Source organism: Corylus avellana, chromosome ca8 (assembly GCF_901000735.1).
Source record: "Corylus avellana chromosome ca8, CavTom2PMs-1.0".
NCBI classification, from domain to species: Eukaryota; Viridiplantae; Streptophyta; class Magnoliopsida; order Fagales; family Betulaceae; genus Corylus; species Corylus avellana.
In genome coordinates, this window is record NC_081548.1 from 13,000,966 (window position 1) to 13,021,458 (window position 20,493).

At 36.9% G+C, this 20,493-nt stretch overlaps 1 protein-coding gene across 1 annotated transcript; it reads left to right on the plus strand.

Annotated features, from left to right (window-relative positions):
• Positions 1–534: 534 nt before the first annotated feature.
• On the plus strand, positions 535–9,951 carry LOC132189345 (homeobox-leucine zipper protein ATHB-15-like). The gene is made up of 19 exons (XM_059604052.1): positions 535–892; positions 1,000–1,227; positions 1,323–1,482; positions 1,838–1,938; positions 2,036–2,126; positions 2,570–2,665; positions 2,742–2,855; positions 2,949–3,032; positions 3,151–3,306; positions 3,397–3,471; positions 3,589–3,695; positions 3,781–3,973; positions 4,638–4,823; positions 5,009–5,089; positions 5,611–5,745; positions 5,847–6,172; positions 6,845–6,944; positions 8,761–8,910; positions 9,464–9,951. Exons 2-19 carry the CDS (start codon positions 1,010–1,012, stop codon positions 9,608–9,610), a joined length of 2,520 nt encoding a protein of 839 aa, XP_059460035.1. The 5' UTR covers positions 535–892; positions 1,000–1,009; the 3' UTR covers positions 9,611–9,951.
• The last annotated feature ends 10,542 nt before the right edge of the window (positions 9,952–20,493 follow it).

Sequence of the window (20,493 nt, forward strand, 5' to 3'; positions counted from 1 at the left end):
TTCTTACGCTTGAAGAGCTCTACTATTTAGGAAATAATCTTAAACTTCATCTTCAATCCTTCAATTTCAAGCATGCATTCACGTTTTAATCGCGTATTTCGTTATTCTTAACTATTTTGTTCAAACAAGGTTTGAGTATGTTCAAACGTGACACTTGATTTGAATTTTTTTGTAGTCTTTTAACCTCCGTTTTCTTACATTCCAATCACATCTCGTCCAATCTCTCTTTAATCTTGTTCTTCAAAACTTAAAACAACTCTCAAACTTTACCAAACTTTGTATGTGTATAGATATAAAAGATTAGGTACGTTAGATTTAATAAATTAGAAAATATAAGAAAATTGAAAAGTGGTATTTGTAAAGAAGGAAGGAGTGAAAAGCAGCATAGCCGAGTGGAGAGAGGTCTGGTGGGTCATAGCCGTCCAACACGCTCACATAACCCACGCGCTTGGAACCGGGGGAGTCTGGATCGCATTTTGTGTCCGTTCCATCACATTCACGAGAGAAAGAGAGAGAGAGAGTGAGTTTCATCAAGTGTTGGAAAGTGCGAAAACAAACAAAGCAGTTGAAAATAAAAAAGCAAAGGAGGCAGCCAACAGCAGCAGCAGCAAAAGGTACAGCAGCATACGCTAAGAAAACAATGATGTGAAAACAAAAATGCAGCTCTCTGCTTATTCTCATTCTGTCTGGTATTTGGGGTTTCTCTTTTAACCTTCCCGATCCATCCCAAGATATTCCCCACTCAAATCTCTATCTCCTTTTTTCTCCAAATACAAACAAACTACTAACAAAAAGCGCCAGTGAAAACTTTGTAGCAAGCTTCTGTGCGCACTATAACCTCCAATGGCTCCCCAAACCTCCTCTTGATTTCTCCTAGCCGAAGCCACACACGGTAAGCCTGTTCTTTGTGAAGTGGGTTTTCTTTTTCTTCTTCTTTTGATTAATGGGTTTTGATTTTTCTCTAATTTTGTGGTGGTTAATATATATATATATATGAAGAGTGGGCGGGATGATGGCGGTGAGCTCAGGGTGCAAGGATATCAGTAAGGATGCAATGGATAACGGTAAATACGTGCGGTACACGCCAGAGCAAGTTGAGGCGCTCGAAAGGCTCTACCATGATTGCCCCAAACCCAGCTCCATGCGCCGGCAACAGCTTATAAGGGAGTGCCCCATTCTCTCCAACATCGAGCCTAAACAGATCAAAGTTTGGTTCCAGAACCGAAGGTTCTGATTTTTTGTTTCTTTTTCCTGCATTTTCTCTGCAGGTAATCGAGTTTTTCTTACCTTTTTTTTATACACATGTTTCTGTGTTTGTACAGATGTAGGGAGAAGCAGCGAAAAGAGGCGTCACGCCTACAAGCCGTGAACAGAAAGCTGACGGCGATGAATAAACTTTTAATGGAGGAAAATGATCGCCTGCAGAAGCAGGTGTCACAGCTGGTGTATGAGAACAGTTTTTTCCGCCAACACTCACAAAATGTAGGGACTTGTATAATCGGATTTAATTTCACTTCCTCTCATTTAAATTTAGACGGTTTAAAAAACTACAAGAGATGTGCTCAGAAAATGAGATTCATCACTTAAATTTTGTTTTGTTTTTGTTTTTGTTTTTTTTGTTTTTTTGTTTTGTTTTTGTTTTTTGTTTTTTGTTTTTTTGTTTTTTGTTTTTTTTTTTTTGTTTTGAAAAAGTGTTGTTAATGTTTCTTGTTTATAAGAAGTGAAAATAAAAGACAAAAACAATAATTTTAAGAAACAGAAGCAGCCAAAGAAAGTGTAAAGTTTCATGTAGAACTTCCAACATAACTTTGTATTATCGTGTTTCCGTGTCTTGCAGGCGACCCTTGCCACCACAGACACAAGTTGTGAGTCGGTGGTGACGAGTGGTCAACACCATTTGACTCCTCAGCATCCGCCAAGGGATGCTAGCCCTGCAGGGTTAGTGTTTCAAGTTTTTTCATTTTCCCTTCTAGTGCTTTGCAATTGCCTTGTGGGTTTTATGGCTTATTATGCGATTGTGTTGCATGTTTTGTAGACTTATGTCCATTGCAGAGGAAACTTTAGCAGAGTTTCTTTCGAAGGCCACTGGAACTGCTGTGGAGTGGGTCCAAATGCCTGGGATGAAGGTTACTACTGCTCACTTTGCTATCATTGTTCCAATTATTCTTTTTCACTGTGAAGAAAAATGAACAGAAACAGTTTAAATACCTTTTCTGATCTTCTAAGCAAAGTCTTGCATATCCAAATCTTTTATTCATTAAAATTCCCCTTTGTAACCCATCTAGTTTATTCTACAAAATCTTTCTTTGTCTTGCATTTTTATAATTATGATCAAGTAGAAAAAGAAAGGAAGTATTCATCCTAGCTTTCTTTTGAATCAGGATCCAAACAGGATAATTTGTTCCCTGGCGGGCTAGAGAGTCCATATTAGATATCCCTCATCTTCTATGATTTCTGTTTGTCCTTCCTCCAATATAGGCTAGGCTAACTTTGACCATTGCTGAAAACTCTTCCAATTAACAAGTAGTCTCAAATTCCTGCTCCTTATTTAATCTCTTTAATCTGGCAGCCTGGTCCGGATTCCATTGGAATCGTTGCTATTTCTCATGGTTGCGCTGGAGTGGCAGCACGAGCATGCGGCCTTGTTGGTCTTGAACCTACAAGAGTAAGTTTTCTTGGTTTTAGAAATACTATTCCAGTTGGAGATTCTGGGAAAGATTAACTGACTACATTTTATACAGGTAGCCGAAATTCTCAAAGATCGGCGTTCATGGTTCCGTGGTTGCCGAGCTGTGGATGTTCTAAATGCATTGTCTACTGGAAATGGTGGAACCATTGAACTGCTTTACATGCAGGTAGGTGCTAGTATGTTTTTCGCTATTGTTTCTGATTTAGTAGATTTTATAGATTTGCTTTACAGACTTTTGGATTTCATTTTCTTCATTTAGCTGTATGCACCTACAACTTTGGCACCAGCTCGTGACTTCTGGTTGCTGCGCTACACATCTGTTTTGGAGGATGGTAGTCTTGTGGTATGTGACTTCTACTTCTTCTGTACAAGTACCATTAATCATGGTGTTTTCTTATTTTCCCCATGACTTACCCTTGTAACTTGCTAAGGTACTATTATGATTGTGTGGTGCATATTAGGTCTGTGAAAGATCACTTAACAACACTCAGAATGGTCCGAGCATGCCTTCGGTGCAACAATTCGTGAGAGCAGAAATGCTACCAAGTGGGTATCTGATTAGACCTTGTGAAGGGGGTGGATCAATTATTCATATTGTTGATCATATGGATTTAGAGGTGTGTAAATTTCTTGCTTTATATGCTGAATAAAACTCGTTTCTTTGCATGACTTACTTAATAGTTTGGCTTGCTGTTTGCTTAAACTAGCCTTGGAGTGTACCTGAGGTGTTGCGCCCGCTGTACGAGTCATCAACACTACTTGCTCAGAAGACAACGATGGCGGTAATACTTTTTCTTCCATCTCATGAATAGGAGGGGTAGGGGGGAGGGGGGAGGGGGTGTTGGAACTGTGACTTCAAAGATCTTGTCCTCTGATACAATCTTGTCATTTTTTTTCAGGCATTACGCCATTTGAGGCATATCTCTCAAGAAGTTTCTCAGCCAAATGTCACTGGTTGGGGGAGGAGACCTGCAGCTCTACGTGCACTTAGCCAGAGATTGAGCAAGTAAGTTAATTTTTTTATTCAAATTGTTCCTTGGAATAATGAATTGACTTTGATCTTTGGTAATCTAACAAACTCTAATTTGCAGGGGGTTTAATGAAGCAGTTAATGGGCTTACAGATGAGGGCTGGTCTGTGTTAGAAAGTGATGGCATTGATGATGTTACCATTCTTGTGAACTCATCTCCAGCCAAGATGATGGGTGGAAATCTTTCCTATTCCAATGGATTTCCATCTATGAGCAATGCAGTTCTATGTGCCAAAGCATCCATGTTATTACAAGTAAGGATTTCATATGGATATTGAAACAGCGAGCAATTTGCTGAAACTTAAACTAAAAAACAACTTTTTCTTATTTAATGTCATGAGCTTAAACCAAAGACACATTAGGGTAAGAAATATAGTATTATCTAAAAATATCTATATTGCTTAGTGGATAAGGTTTTGTGAATGTAGAAGTCCAACTAAAGTTGCCCAAGCAAAATTTCTTTCCGGTGAGAAGTTTTTTATTTCTTAGCATCCCATTGAATTAAGTATGATTGGCATATGAGGGAAATCATGAAGAATGGCCATTTGAATCTCAATTCTTTTTTTGAACTATGTGTTTCTGGGGATGGAGTGTGAGGTGCAAGTGAAAGTGGATTTAAGCTCTAAGAAAGGACTTCATGGCCCTGGTTAAACACTTTAGACATTCTTAAGACACTGCCATAGGTATAGGAGTTTGGTAAACAATGGTTTAGGCAGCCAATTAGTAACCTAAGTTGCAAATGTAGTTGTTAAAACCTCAAAAATCAATGGCTTTAATAATCGAGTATCTGGTCTGCATTATGTTGACTAATATAGGGGAATTTCAATGTCAATCTTAAGGACATGCCTCAGAGGCAACACACAGTTCATCACCTTCTGTTTATTAGTTCTGACTCTTACTTTCTTTCTATTCTTGTAGAATGTGCCTCCTGCAATACTTATTAGATTTCTCCGAGAACACCGATCGGAGTGGGCAGACAGCAGTATTGATGCTTACTCAGCTGCTGCTATTAAAGCTGGTCCTAGTAACTTACCAGGAATTCGAGCTGGAAGTTTTGGGGGTCAAGTTATTCTTCCGTTAGCTCACACAATTGAACATGAAGAGGCAAGTGAATCAGTATTAAATTACAGTCACTAATATTATCACCCTTCATCTCTGAAAAAAGAAAAAAAGAGAAGTAAAAACTGTTTTTTTTTTTTTTTTTTTTTGGAGTTGTTAATGTGGATTATAATGATTTGCTATTATCCTAATTCCTTTCCGATTGATGATCTTTGGTTTTTTAAAAACAGTTTATGGAGGTCATTAAGCTTGAAAGCATGGGCCACTATCGGGATGACATGATTATGGCTGGTGACATCTTCCTCTTGCAAGTGAGTACTATGTTTCTTTGATTTATCAATTTTCTGTATATTATTATCATTTAGCAGATTGCTTCCAACTCACAATAGTTCAATTTCATTGTCCTTGTTAAAGTTTGCCTTTTTTTTTTTTTTTTTTTAATTGATTAGAAGAGTAGTATTGTTAGAATATTATCAATGTGGAAGCTGTTCACCATCCATGTAATAGCTCTAGAATAAGTCTCTGTGTCAAAGGTTTCTGCTTTGCCTTTTACTTCCTAAAACAAGGAAGGGTTTAGAATTGAATATTAGGTTTTGGCCTTGATTTGCTGATGAAATTCCAGACTCGAGTCTCGAACATCTTGCTGATGGTAACATCTATAACCCAATTGGACTAGGAAGTTAGATCTCATTCTCTTTTGAAAAATGTATGGCTACACAGTTAGGCTTAATTCTTTTGTTTTTAAATATTTTGAACTCATAGTTATGTTATTGAATGCTTCTGGACTATAATAAATGCTGATTAAATTCTTTGTGGTTGCATTTATCCTCAGCTTTGTAGTGGAGTGGATGAGAATGCTGTTGGCACCTCTGCTGAACTCATCTTTGCTCCCATTGATGCCTCTTTTTCTGATGATGCACCTATTATACCTTCTGGTTTCCGCATTATTCCCCTTGATTCTGGAATTGTAAGCATTTATCTCATACGATATAATCTGTTGTCTTTTATTTTATGACTTTCCTTTTTCCATTTTGTTTGAGTTTGTATATTCATTTAAAAATAATGCAGGACTCCTCAAGTCCAAACCGTACACTTGACCTTGCCTCTGCTCTTGAAGTTGGACCTGCTGGAAACAGAGCATCAGGTGAAAATTCTGGTCACTCTGGTAGCACCAAATCTGTAATGACAATAGCATTCCAGTTCCCATTTGAAATCCACCTTCAAGACAATGTAGCAGCCATGGCTAGACAGTATGTGCGGAGTATTATAGCATCTGTGCAGAGGGTGGCATTGGCGCTCTCTCCTTCTTGTTTTGGTCCTCATACTGGTTTTCGGTCACCACCTGGCACTCCTGAGGCTCACACACTTGCCCGTTGGATCTGTCACAGCTATAGGTGTGTCAATTAACTTTTATTATGCATTCAAATACCTCATTCTCTGAAGTTCTGGACCAAGACTAATTGCTAGTTTTCTATGGAGTTTTGGACTGATGTTATACCATATCATTCATGAACAGGTAGTTTAGCTGTAATAACAATAATTAGCATATACTAATAACTGGACATACATTCTGGTTACATTTCTTGGAAAGAAACTGATTTTAGTTATATGAAATCAAGAACTTAAAATCTTTTATTTCTCAAAGAACTTCAACTTTTGATCCTTGCTTTAAAAGCTGAAGACTTGCTGTTTATTTAAAAATACTAGATAGACAAAATTTGCAATATTTTTCTCAGACTTTTTCTTGAAAACAAAAGGTTAGCTTTTAATATATAGTCCATTTTTTCATCTTTTATTGGTTCGGATAATTATGTATTACATACAAATTATGCTGTTCTGTATATTCAGTTTGGCCGTGACTCGTCAGAGTGCTTGGCTTTGTTTATCAGTTTATGATAATTCTGATATGAATATTTTTCTTTATCTTACTTTAAATTTTAACATGTTTAGTAGTGAGGCTGAAGGTCGCCTTAAGTGGGTCTTTTCCCAGATCCCTCTGCCAATTTTTTCTAATTCTGAAAATGGGAAACAAGGCCAGTGTATATTAAGTGTTATCTTATTTACAGGTGCTATCTAGGGGCTGAACTACTTAAAAGTGAAGGAAGTGAATCCATTCTCAAAACTCTTTGGCATCATTCGGATGCAATCATGTGCTGCTCTTTAAAGGTTTTTTTTTTCTTATGAATCTGAAAAGTTTCCCTTTCTTTGTCTATACTCAAAGTTTGCATTCGCTCTTTAGTACAATTTCTGTGCTTTTTCTTTCACAAAAGATCATTAACTCTTCAATAATTCTTTTTGATTGTTAAGTTGTTAATTAAATGACTAAACTCTTTCCTCTTAGCTTAAAATCTTAGGATCTGTGATTTATCATGGTATTAGAACAATGTTCCCAAGTTTGAACCTTAACTCTACACTATACCTATTTAAATATTTCACATGTTGGACCAGGGGTGGAACCACCCCTTTGCCCATAGGGTGGTCCCCAAAAAATTATTATTATTTTTTTAAAATATACCTTTAAAAATTAACTTTTGCCCCCCTTAAGATTTTTTTTTTATAAATTTTGCCCCCCCCCAAACTAAACATTCTAGTTCCGCCCTTGTGCTGGACCAACTTATTGAAAGGGAATATGAACTCACATGTGACGAAGAGTGTTACGAATATTAATCAAATGATTAGCTTTACTTTTTCTTATCAGTTTAAGCATTGAGACATTGGTGATTTAATGTGCAAGAATAATATATTAAATGATTAGTGATTCACCTTTAATATTTTTGGAATAATTAGTGATTTATTATTGATGGATTACCTGGACGTTAAATTAAAGAGTCTGTTGTTGGTACACTCTGCCTGCCAGAATGTGTAGCAAACCTTGAAGGAACTTATGGTGTGAACTTCCACTAGAATTTGATCTCGAGTGTTAAGAACATAAGCTATGAGGAAATACATAATTGAAACTGTAGTGCCTTTCTGAGCTAATTCTTTGGAATTTAGCATCAAAATCTTGGAGAAGTGGTCCAATGCAAGTTTTTCTAGTACATAGATAGAAAGTGGTGCTAGATGTATTTATTGAAGGCTAGCTCCTACAAGAGCATATGAAGTTGCCCTCTTGACACTTTATAAATGGTAGCCCCATTAATTTTTCAAAATATTGAAATTTTGAGTTGGCGTTAGAATTTCTCTATCCCCTTTTAGGCTTAGGAGCTAAATTGAATTATTTTGTGCCTGGTGGTTTATTTAAGTACTTTAAAATTTCCGTTAAATAGCTGCTTCTATAACTACTGATATATCTTATATTAATTCTCTTTGGGCCAAAGCAGCATATAATCTTTGAGAGATGGATACCATATGAAGATGAACCAAATTATCTCTTGAGTAATTGATGTTGACAACATTTTGGATAATGATTATGTTTTTGCTGATTATTGATTTTGTACTTTTGTATTATTTGTTATTGAAGTTGGGAATGTCATGAATGGTAGATTTATGATTTGAAACTTTAGTCTTCTTTTATGATTCATAAATGCCTTACGCACTATAGTCTAAATGAAACTTGCACAAAAGAATAATATGAAATTTATGTGTTTTCACATTCAAGTTTAAGTGCAATCTTGCAAAATTCATGGTCTTGGAATCATGAGGATATTTTAGACTGTTCTTTGCTTTATGAAATTGCTGCTTTTCTTTGCCTCTCTAGCAGTTTGTTTCTAAAATCTAATAATAATAATAATCTCTTCCCACCAGCTCATATTCTTATTCAGTCACAAAGTTTAGTCTCAACCACCTAATAAACCATTTATGTTATGCGGATCGTCAATCTTTATGTCTTTTAGAATTATTTCTCTTCTTCCTTTATGCAATTGTGTTATACTTTGTTACAAATAAAAAAAGAAATTGTGTTGATGTTTAATCTAATTCTTATTCTTCTTCTTTCTCTTTGTTGATACACAAGAATTGTAATTAATTTTGTAAATTTTTGCAGGCACTGCCAGTTTTTACATTTGCCAATCAGGCAGGTCTTGACATGCTTGAGACAACCTTGGTTGCACTTCAAGACATCGCTTTGGAAAAGATTTTTGATGACAATGGAAGGAAAACCCTTTGCTCAGAGTTCCCACAGATAATGCAGCAGGTAGAGTGCTTTGAAATCCGCTGAGAAAATATGGAAAAGAGGTTCTCTAATTACTAAATAAATCACCAAAAGCCAGAATTATTTCAACAAAAATTCAAAATAAATGATAATGTATGAAAAAATAAAGCTTCAAACTGTAGGGGAGATAGAAAGCAGAAAACATAGAGAAGAATTTCCTGAAAAATGAAATTGGAGGCTTTCATGTTTTTCTGTGTCTTGTTAAGCAAACCGGCACGATCTTATAGGAACCACCTTGAGAAACAAATGAGTAAACCGACACGATCTTAGGGAATAGGACAATATGTGGACAATAGAAGAAGAGGGATGTAAGTAAATCGTTTTAGCTGCGGATTAAAAATCCTGAAGAAAACCATTGATATATATACCAAACTGGCATCATTGGGAAACATATGATGGACCTAAAGAAAAAGTAAACAGCTAGATGTTTAAGAAAATGCATTCTGCATAGATTATATTTACTCTTGGTAAACCAGTTGAAGTGTTGTTACTAAAATTGGAGATGTTGTTCTTTTTTGTTTGGCCTTGGGAGCAGGGTTTTATGTGTCTTCAAGGTGGTATTTGCTTGTCTAGCATGGGGAGGCCAGTCTCGTTTGAGAGAGCAGTGGCGTGGAAGGTGTTGAATGAAGAGGAGAATGCTCACTGTATCTGCTTCATGTTCATCAACTGGTCTTTTGTCTGAAACAACCTTGGCAACAACATAGGATGTAGAGAAAGTATAGATTAAAACAAACACATTCTCTTCTTTTTGTCCTTTTGGTGTGGAGAACCCAAAAATGCCTTTTTTGCTGTTATGAGCATGCTGCACCGAAAGGCATCCGGGGTCCCATTTTTGGTTATCCTAGATTTTTCTTCATGCTATATATATATATATCTTGATGTTCAGTGGCTGAGCTAAATCTTGGATGCGACATCACTGCTTGTAATGATCTTTATTTAATTACCTTTGGCACCTCACCCGAGAGAAGCATGACATGCTTTGAAATGTGGGTTAGTCCTTGTATAATTTCGTAATTTTCTTTTGCCTCTGCTGTTGTGATTGGAAATTGAGCTTTTAAGTTAAAAAAATGTATTTTGATAAAAGCTTTTTTATTAAGTTTTTGTTAAAAGTACGTTTTAGCTAATTTTTGGTTTTTTGGACCCTTAAAAATGTTTTCAATTTTTTTTACCAAATTTTTTTTTAGTGTTAAATGTATTTTTAAACTCTTTAAATGCACATCCAAAGAGACTTTTACTGTTTAAAAAAATGTTACACTTCCAAATGATTCATCCAAAAAGAAAGAAAGAAAAAAAAAAAAAAACTCTCAAATGCTCACTTTTTAGCGTTATAGTAAAATTCATCATAAAATAAAATGAAGATTGAATGATGATTTTTATTATCACGTTAAGGAATGAACGAATGGGAGTATGTGTAACACTCCACTTTTGTTTATTATTTTAGAATATTTTAGTTGAACCCACCCACTTAGCTGCTGGTAATGCACTGTATCTACATGTTAAAGGAGCCTTTGTGCTAATTCCTTGTACTGATTCAGGCTATATATCAATTGGAACTAAGGACCCATTGACCCGCTGATTAAGCTGAATTATCCTTTTCTGACTGCTTTATCTGCATTTTTCTTTATTCTTTTTATAAAGATGGGCTACTAAAAGTAAAAAGATGGCTAAAAATCTAATCAATTCCTAATCTTCCAATTATCAAAAATTGACAGCAGATGGACTAAGTAAATGGAATTCTAGGGCTCGAGAAACAATGTCTACCTGGAATCATATCCTACGTACTGCCAAAACTTGGGATTTTTTGGTTGAAATAAACATAAACATATGTTTATAACTTTTGGGAATTGAATCTATAAAGCTTTAGACCCAGTCCTTATACAAAAAGCAAACGAACTTCATTTTTAGGGTTTCCAAGGAAAATAGATGGGATTCTATTTCTTGAGAAGAGAGGTCTATGTGCCAAAGCCTCCAATGGAGTTGTAGCAGCCAAGATTTTGATCCTCAAACGAGAACATGACAAAAGACTTAAGATTTTGTTGCTTTCAAGGGAAAACAAGAATCTATTACTCATGGATCTCCAAGGAGGAAAGGACATTTTAAAGCTCAAGAATTGATGTCTGGATGGATGCAAACCTTGATTTTTCCTATAAGCTTCATATTCCTGACATCATTAATATTACAAGTTATTAGCACTGAAAACTGAAAAGATATAGACATTGTGAGTATTCACAGCAAACTCTGTATATGGGGTTTTCTTTTTTAAGTTTAGAAAATATGTTAAAAAAATCGCAAAAAATCACCCACAACAGACTCTTTAAATGAGCCATAAACATGAAGATCGCTATAGTGGAACTTAAAGTATAGAGTTTCACTGTAGCAATCCTCGTGATTATTAAAATAAAAAAAAAACGCTTCTCTCTCCTGAATCATTAAAGAAGTACAAAAATAAATAAGTAAAAAAATAAAGAAAAGTAAAGAAATGATATTTAATTAGTATAGAGAATGATAAAGGGAAGCTATTATGGAGTATATTAAAATAGGGGAGCAAAAAGTAGTTTGAATCCTTGAGATATAGGAAAAATGACGAGCAAACTGCTAGAAATGCTCTTCAAGTTACAATAAAGCTTGTTAGAATTAAAGCAAAGAGCAGAAAATGTAGTCCAGGTTACGAAGTAATTACAAGATTGAAATCATAAATAATAATTTTACTCCCTTCACTCACATAGATCTAGATTATAGGAACTAAAGGTTCTATTCCCTTGAATCAAGCAGAAAAGGAATGAGAAGAAAGAAAGGAAAAAAGAAAATAAGCTACACAACTTAATTAACCTAATAAACTATCTCACAGATATGCTCCTTTTATATCCTTTTGTTGAGTATATATATGTGTGTGTTAAAAATAATAAAGTTCCATATTGAAAAAATGTAAGAAGTGTGAGTGGTTAATATAGTATTATTGGGCCTAAACTCTTATGCTTAAGCTTCTGGGTTGTGTGGTGTCTCAACATGCTATGTAATAGGCTCATTAAAAGACTCTAATATATCAATCTTCCTAGCAACTTGGATTTGGAGTTCCTATGATAGACCGACAATCTTGTCTTATAAAAGGAGATTTAAGGCAACCACATATAGTGTAGAAAACTTGTGTAAGCCACGGCAACATCAAAGGCAAAACAACAAAGAAGCATTTTGTCAATCTTATATGCCCTCTCCAAGATCACTTGTAGGCAATGTGGGTTTGCATGCGCCACTCACTTTTGTCCCCACTCCATGGACTCTCATTGTGCCTTGTGACTGTGCCATGAACCTTTTTGCTATTTTTCCAGGGACCTTCCTTCATGCTCATAGCTTGCACATTTGTTCTTACTCCATGAACCCTTTGCCCTTCACTCCAAGGATGCTCATCCATGTTCACACCTTGCACCTTTTTGTCCATACTCTAGGGACCTTTTGTTTGTGCTTGCGCCACTCCACTATACCGCACACCACCATCGGCTTTGATACCACTTGTTGGGGGGAGAAACACCAAGGGAGCCAAACAATAGTAAGTTAATATACATAAGATGAGCTTGCTTGGATATTAGCCACGTCAAAGCATCTCTTGTAATACTCCCAAATCTGGCCTTGACTATTTTGGTAGGGTTACTGACAATTCCTCTATTTGAGTTAACTAGCTAGTAACTAACTGAAGGGATCGCCTGTATAATATACTCAGAGTAAATGTAACGGAAGGTGAAAGTGACAGATCTAAGATATCTAATAATCATATAGTATGAATGTATTTACATCGATCATAGACTTGGAGCTATTAATTGATACAACTATTCTAATCAAACTTGGTATATGCAAAACAGACTCCATGCTTTCTTCTTCTAAAGTCCTCTTAAGAGATAACTTGACAAGCCCCAAATACTATGTAAGTCTAAGACTTTATAAGTAAATCTCACAGTTGAGTATGAAATGAGCTACTGGTTATATGTAGAAGTAAACATGTATTGTTGGTAAGCAAATTAGGTATTGCCTATGTTATTAAACCATAAAAGTATAGTTTTGGGTTTTTGAGATGTGTAGGTGTAATCCCAACGGCAATCATCTATAAGTTTTAACGTAGAAAACTAATGCTTTAATAGGTTATAACGGTCATACATAGTCTATCCAAAGTATTTCCTCTTCTCAACAGGGCTTGCGCTGTCTTGAGAGACCCTACAATATCGGTGCCTTTAATATTGCACGCTACCGTTCATAACACTAGCAGCCCGATCGAGTCCAACCTTGAGTAGCCCACGTTACTAATGATGTACATCCTGTAGTGACCAGCCAATCAAACATGATTGCGCCTTTCACGAAACAACCATTGGATCCAAGGCCCATATAAACACACACACACACACACACACATCTAACCATATAATCAAGTCTATATAGTAAGCCCATGATTATTATATCGCAAGTACCGGTGTACTATGTTATACGATGCATCTTATTAATCAGTTATTAAAGCATTTACCAAGTTGCATAAAAGTTAATTATGCTCATAACATACGCATGCTCAGTCAGTTGACATATCACACATTTTTATGGAAAGTAGTTGTAAGTATTTACTTACCTTGTATGCTCGCTTGATTTCTCAGACATTTTAGACCCCTACTATAGCGAAATATAGCTTATCATTATATGCAGTATTAGAGAACCTATTTTAAACATGTAAAACCCTAATCGAGAAGCAACTAACTAAAAGGTCATAGAACTCTAATTTTACTCATTTTGGACACTAGTCGAACATTCGGACTTGAGGTCGAAGGTTTGGTCATAATGAAGGGAACGTTCGGTTAGATGCCAGAGAACATGCAAAGCTCCTATCCTCAAATCACCATGTAACAAATCTTATTTTAGGCTCTTAATGAGTGCATGCAAACAAACTAAGCCATAATATCATGCAAACTAAGAAAACAAGACGTGTTTTTAAAATGTTTGAAAACCATTTTCTCTTTTTAAAGAGAATAATAGCGTAAACTCACCATAGTATCTTAAGACATTGTAAAGAGCATGAAAATCACAAGAATCACATGAAAACGAGTTGAGTAGAGAAGAATTTACCTTGAAGATAGCAAACCAGTTCCAAATCTCTTCATTTTCTCTCTGAAATCTCCTCTCACTCTAGGTGCGTTTGCTAAACGGTTTTGGTCCAATACTATTCACCTTACTTTTTTTATTTTTTTTATTTTTTTCAACATTCTCTTTCTTTTTACATGACATCAATCACTTTTTATTATTATTCAAATAAAAAAATCACTACAATTTTTTTTTTTTTTTCTCATTTTTCCATACCAAACATTCTTACTTTTTCACTTTTCAAAAAAAAAAAAAAAAAAAAAAAATTCTTACTTTTTTTTACATCAATCAATTTTTGCTATAGTATCGGACCAAAACCCTTTAACAAACACACCTTCTAGGATTAGGGTTTCTAGTGCATGGGTGGAGTTTGGAGTGAAGAAGAGGATGTATTTATAGGGGGAGGGGTGTGCTTAAAGGTGGAAAGGTGGATATGGGTTAAATTACTTTTCAAACCGTCATCGAACGTTTGGTACTATGCTCGAACGTTCTGTGTACTATTGCACAATGGTTCTAGGGTTGCAAGTCAAACGTTTGGTCAATACCCAATAGTTTTCAATTTGGTCAACGAACATTTGAAGTGGTCCCTGGTTGAACGTTCGCACTAAAGGTTGGGCTCGAACGTTCGGTTGTCCCCCATTGAATGTTCGGCTAGAAGCTAGAATTGGGTCTTTGGGCTGTTTTTCAATTAAAAGGTTTTCTCTAAAAAGAGTAAGACTTTTATGGATGTATTTAAAATACTTTGAAATTAATGGAATGTTATGAATTGTTAAAACAAAGCAATTGTTTTTAATAAATTCTCATTTTAGGGTTTTAATATTTCGTAGCATCACATCTTCAACAATGTTCTCTATTTTGGCTATTCAAAAAGCAACTTCATCTATTTTAGCTACTCATTTTTTCCCTATCAATCCAACAGATTCTCTATTCTTTATGATAATGTAGCACTCCACAAGGAACAGGACTCCTCTTAATACCCCAAAACTGCTTCTATCAACTGGAAGACCTTGAGACTTCCGATGGCGATACTCAATATGTTTTTTTTGAATGGGGTCAGTGACCAACTTGTCTTCTCTATGGGGGTCCTTAAAAACTAGGGTAGCCAGGGAAGTTGACAAAATATTTTCCATCCCAATAAAGTCAACTTCAGTAACCTTTGAATTCAATATGTCCCATGTGGGGTTATCATCGGGTGGTGGAGTACTTGAAATGAGAGGCATAGGCTTCAGTGGGTTTCTCCAAGATGGGGCTTCTGTTAGTATCAGGAGGGGGTCTTCAACAATTTCTACAATGCCATCCAAGAAGAAACATTCATTTTGATCAGTGTATGCTGGAAGGTAGTGAAGATGTTCAGTCTGATCTTCATATTCCCAAAAGAGATCTCTATTACTCCGGTCCGACAGTTGATGCATGCATTGGCTGTGGCTAGGAAAGGTCGCCCAAGATGACAGGAATCTACTTATCTGGATTTGGGACCGGTTCTGTGTCCAGAACTATGAAGTCAACTGGGAAGTAGAACTTGTCCACCTTGATGATGACATCTTCCACAATCCCTCGGGGTTTCTTGATAGATTGATCAGCCAGTTGCTAGATAGTAGTTATGGGTTTCAGTTCTCCTAAGCCAAGTTGCTAATACACCGAGTACGGGAGCAGATTCACACCAGCTCCTAAGTCGAGGAGAGTTTTCTCAATCTCGGTGTTTTTGATGATGCATGAAATTGTAAGAGCTTCAGGGTCCTTAAACTTTGGAGGAGTGCTATGCTGAATCAGAGAGCTCACTTGCTTGGTGAGAAGGACTTTCTTGGGAATGTGATTCTGGTTTTTCTTTTTTGAGTGCACAAGTCCTTGAGAAATTTCGCATAGGCCGAAATTTGCTGGATGGCATCAAGGAGTGGGATGTTGATTTTGACTAGCTTAAAGACCTCTATCATGTCTTGTATTTTCTCTACTTGTTTCCTGAAGTGAGAGGGTGCCTTGAGACGTTCTGAGAATGGGACCCGGGGCTGATATGGTATTTCAGGAATAGGAGCAGATGATGAAGACACCTTAGTGCTTACTTGCTTACCCTTGTCCTGATGCAGATTCTATGGGACCTCAGACAACTCATCTATCCTTTCTTCCACATGGTTGTCGACCACTTTTCCACTCCTCAGTGTTGAGACAGCTTGGACTTGCTCAAGATGAGAAGTATTCCCCTCTACTATGTAAAGTCCCCTAGGCTTGGTCATTGGCTGACTTGGAAGCTTCACTTCTTCCATCTTGTTGAGGGTATTAGCCATTTGTCCTAGTTGAGCCTCTATCTTGGCAATGACTTGAGTGTGAGAGTTCACCGTCTCCTATTAAGATTTCATAGTATGACTCATCTCACTCATAAGTTGCAACATCTAATCTTTAAAGTCAGAATTCGACAGAGGAAATGGTGCGGCCTGATACTGCTGCTGTGGAGGCCGGTATGTGGAAGAAGGTTGGTAGGGTTGGCCGGTGGATTGAGCTTGATTGTGCAGTCTTGGAGCTGAGTTGCCTGAAGCTTGAGCCTTCCATGAGAAGTTCGGATGATTTCTCCACCCCGGGTTTTAAGTATTGGAATATAGGTCATTACCCGGCTGTGAGAATGCTATATTGACCTGCTCATTAGAAACATCAGAAAAATTTCCAGTAGTAGGACAATCATTTATATGATGCATAGGACTAGAATAGAATGAACATGGTTCGGGCTGTGTGTGCATGTGAGCAGAATTAAGAGCAAAACTAGCAACCATCAATTGATCTAACTTCCTAGTAATAGCATCAACTACTTGGGTAGCTACATCCGAGGAATGTCCTACTTTTAAAAAGACCATCGGTCTTTGGTGCTTTAGGTGTAGGTGCCCTACATCTAGTAGAAGCATGCTGAACATAATTATTACTAAAATTTTCAAACAAGGTCCATGCTTCATCCTCACTTTTCATCATAAACGTCCCCTTGCAAGTCCTTATTATTAGCCTCGGTCAAGCCTTCATAGAAGCTTTGCACCAGCTGCCATTTCGGGACAGCGTGGTGCGGGCATGATCTAAGCAAGTCCTTAAGTCTTTCCTAGGTCTCATATAATTGTTCTCCCTCGTATTGGGAGATACTAATGATAGCTCTCCTGATGTCATTGGGCTTTCCTATAGGGAAGTACTTTTTAAGGAATTCTTGTTGCAATTGAGCCCAAGAAGTAATGAAATTGGGTGCTAAGGAATGAAATCAATGGTTGGGTCTTTCCTTGAGGGAGAAGGGAAAGAGACGCATCTTTAGGGTGTCCTTAGTGAATCCGGTCAATTTAATTGTAGAACATATTGCTAGGAATTCATAGAGGAAGTCGTAAGAGTTTTCAGTACTAAGCCCTATAAAAGATGGTAAACTCTGAATAGTACTAGGCTTAATCTCATAGTGAGCTGCCATAATGTCCGGTACCTTGGGACATGTGGGGGAAGTGTATGTGGTAGGGAGATAGTGATCTCTCAAAGCCACAAGGTTATCGTCGCCCATGGTCTCAATGGGACGCTCTCTTAGCCAATTAGAATTCATTTCGGCTTTAAGTTGTCTAAGAATGCGTTCAAGGTCGGGGTCACAAGTAATTAAAGGTAAAGATAAAGAACGGCGAACCAACATAAAGTAAAAGGAAATGAAAATAAAAACAGGAACTAAAAGCTCACAAACGGCCTGTAGGAGTCTTAAAATTCAGGTGCTGCAGCTGTTAGAATCAAGCAAATTGGCGCTGGTGTGCTCGATCGCATTGATGGCAGGAAGGGGCTTGAGCGCAGGGATGATGAGCTCGAGCGTGGCTTGCTGGAAAACTTGGCAATGACGGACCTGTGTGAGAAAAAAAAAACCAAAACCAAAATTAAGATTAGAAAACAAAAATAAAGAAAACCAGAAAATAATTAAGGTAGATTTAATATTTAAAACTTAATAACGTAACCGTTAAGCAGTCCCCGGCAATGGCGTCAAAAATTGATGTGGTCTTTTTAAAGCAAAAATATATCAATAATAAAATTTCACTCGTAATAATACGAATACCAGTAGGATAGCTATATTGAGGGTGTCGAACCTCAAGGACTGTAAGGAATTGTTATCAAGTTCTTCAAGATTAAAAGTAACCGAAGAAAAGAGTTTGTTGATTTGTTTTGCAACTAAAGTGCATAAAAGTAAAAGAAAATTGAAATATAAGAGAGAGAGAGAGAGAGAGTAGGGTATTGATTTCACCGCTATCTGCACATCAATGGTTAATCGTATTTAATCAAAGAAATTCATTCTATACATGTTATAAATAAACAAGAAAATACCTTATTAAAGAATAAGTATAAGGCATCTTCGGTTGGCACGGACCATCCACCTAACCACTAAGATACGGTACGACTAGTCTTTCCCAGGTATGGATTGTCTAATTCTTTAATAGGATACATACAATCAAGGAAATAGTATAACCCATCTTCAGTTGGCATAGACCGTCTACCTAAATTACACTAAACTAGGGTGTAGTACGATCTGTCTTTCCTAGGTATGGCCTATCTAACCCTCTTGATCATATGTCAATTAAAACTATTGTATAATCATCATCCTTATAATCACAGAAAAATAAGAATGACTTGAGTTCAATAAAGGTAAAAAGCTTTCTAAGACAAGATAAGGATTTCACCAATATTGATATTGAATTTAAGAACAATTGCATTAAAACATTAAGAACAAAATCAAATTGTAGCAATTCTCATAATTATACAACCAACATGCATAAACTGAAAATCTATAAATTAAGATACAATCAAACCATTGTACTTGTATAAGGTTACATCAATACCCCACGAAGGGTTTTAGCCGTTCATGACTCTGCTAAGCCTTCAATAACTATTTGCTGACTTTTTGCTCTAGGTAGCAATGTGTCTTTCTTCAATGTTTAGAGGCCTATTTATAGGGATTAGGAGAACCCCAGAAGCCCTAGAAACTCTAGGAAAATCCTAGGTCAGTCTCCTAGTCCAAGTAGGAGACTAAAAACCTAATCCAAGGTGGACAAGGACTGTTGCCATGTATTGTATGCTCGAGTGCGCTTGATCCCAAGGGAAGTGTGCTTGAGTGCATGTGCGCTCGAGCTTAGGCAATGATACGCTCGAGCACATGTGCGCTCTAGCCTAGCTAGTGGTGCGCTCATGCGCATATGCGCTCAAGCCCTTGTCTAGTGTGCTCGATCCCATGGCTGCCAGTATGCATCCAAAGTGTCCTTTAAGTCCAATTTCCACTTGAATTCTTGCATCTGTCATAAAAAGCCATGAAACACAAAACAAAATAAAAAATTAAAGAAATAAAAACACTAAGGAATTAACATATGCGAGTTAAGGGGCTTGAATGTGCAACATTCGACGCTTATCACATGTGATGGGAGTGAAGAATGAAGCTATTGGTTTCTCATCAGCAACTGCATCAAGATGAGGATGTGATGGGAGCAGAAGTTGGACTCTCTGATTTCTCGTTAGGAATGGCGTGAACACGAAGATGTGACTAGAGCAAAAGGTGGATTCCCTAGTTTCTCGTCATGAAGCTTGTTAGAACGGGACATGTGACAAGAGCAAAATTGAAGCCTCTATTTTGTCGTCAAGAACCCTGTCAGGACAGGACATGTAATGGGACCAAAGTTGGACTCGCTAGTTTCCCATCAGCTGATGCGTTAAGATGGGACATGTGACGAAGAGGAGACTTTTGTTCTTCGCGCCATAACGGACTTACTTTCTCGTTAAGACGTGGAATTCTCAAATCTATGAATCTGTTCTTTCTGTCATAAAGGGAAAGTGTTCCGTTAGGACGTGATGAAGAAAATGGGTCTCATATAAATAGTCTCTCAGTCAATGTTCACTTTTTAGACTTTGAAAATTTATTTTGTTGAGCTCTCTCTTCACTAAAGTCTCTTTTCTCCATTAGCACTGGGTCCTGGTGGTATCGATATTCAAGAGGGGACGTGATATATCTTGAAGCTGCCCTTTTCTCTTGTTTGGCGTCTCAGCCTTTGGCATGTTGCCTTGTTTACTTACTCATGATAAAGATGGTCACTTTGGAGGTTTGTTGAAGAGAGTCTACTGAAGGGTCGGTAAAGGAGATGCACTAATTGAAGATGGTCACGATGGATACAAGCTGAGAGGTTTGTCGTTCTTATTAAGTTTAGAGGTGCTCAAGGGTATGGGTATCATTTATTTTGTAATTGTGAATCTTCTTTTAGTGATTTCCTAGGTTTGGCTGCCTCGGAGTAATTTTTACCTTGAGGTGCTCGAGGGTTTTCCACTTCGTAAATGATGAGTGCCAAATATTGCATATTTGGGTCCCTTAATTTGCATTTGTTAATTCTTTAGCTTCATTATGTTATGATATTTTGTGTTAGTTTTGTGTTTTTAGTGTTTTGTAGGTTTATAAAGGAAAACTATTGATTTAAGATGAGAAGTGTAGAG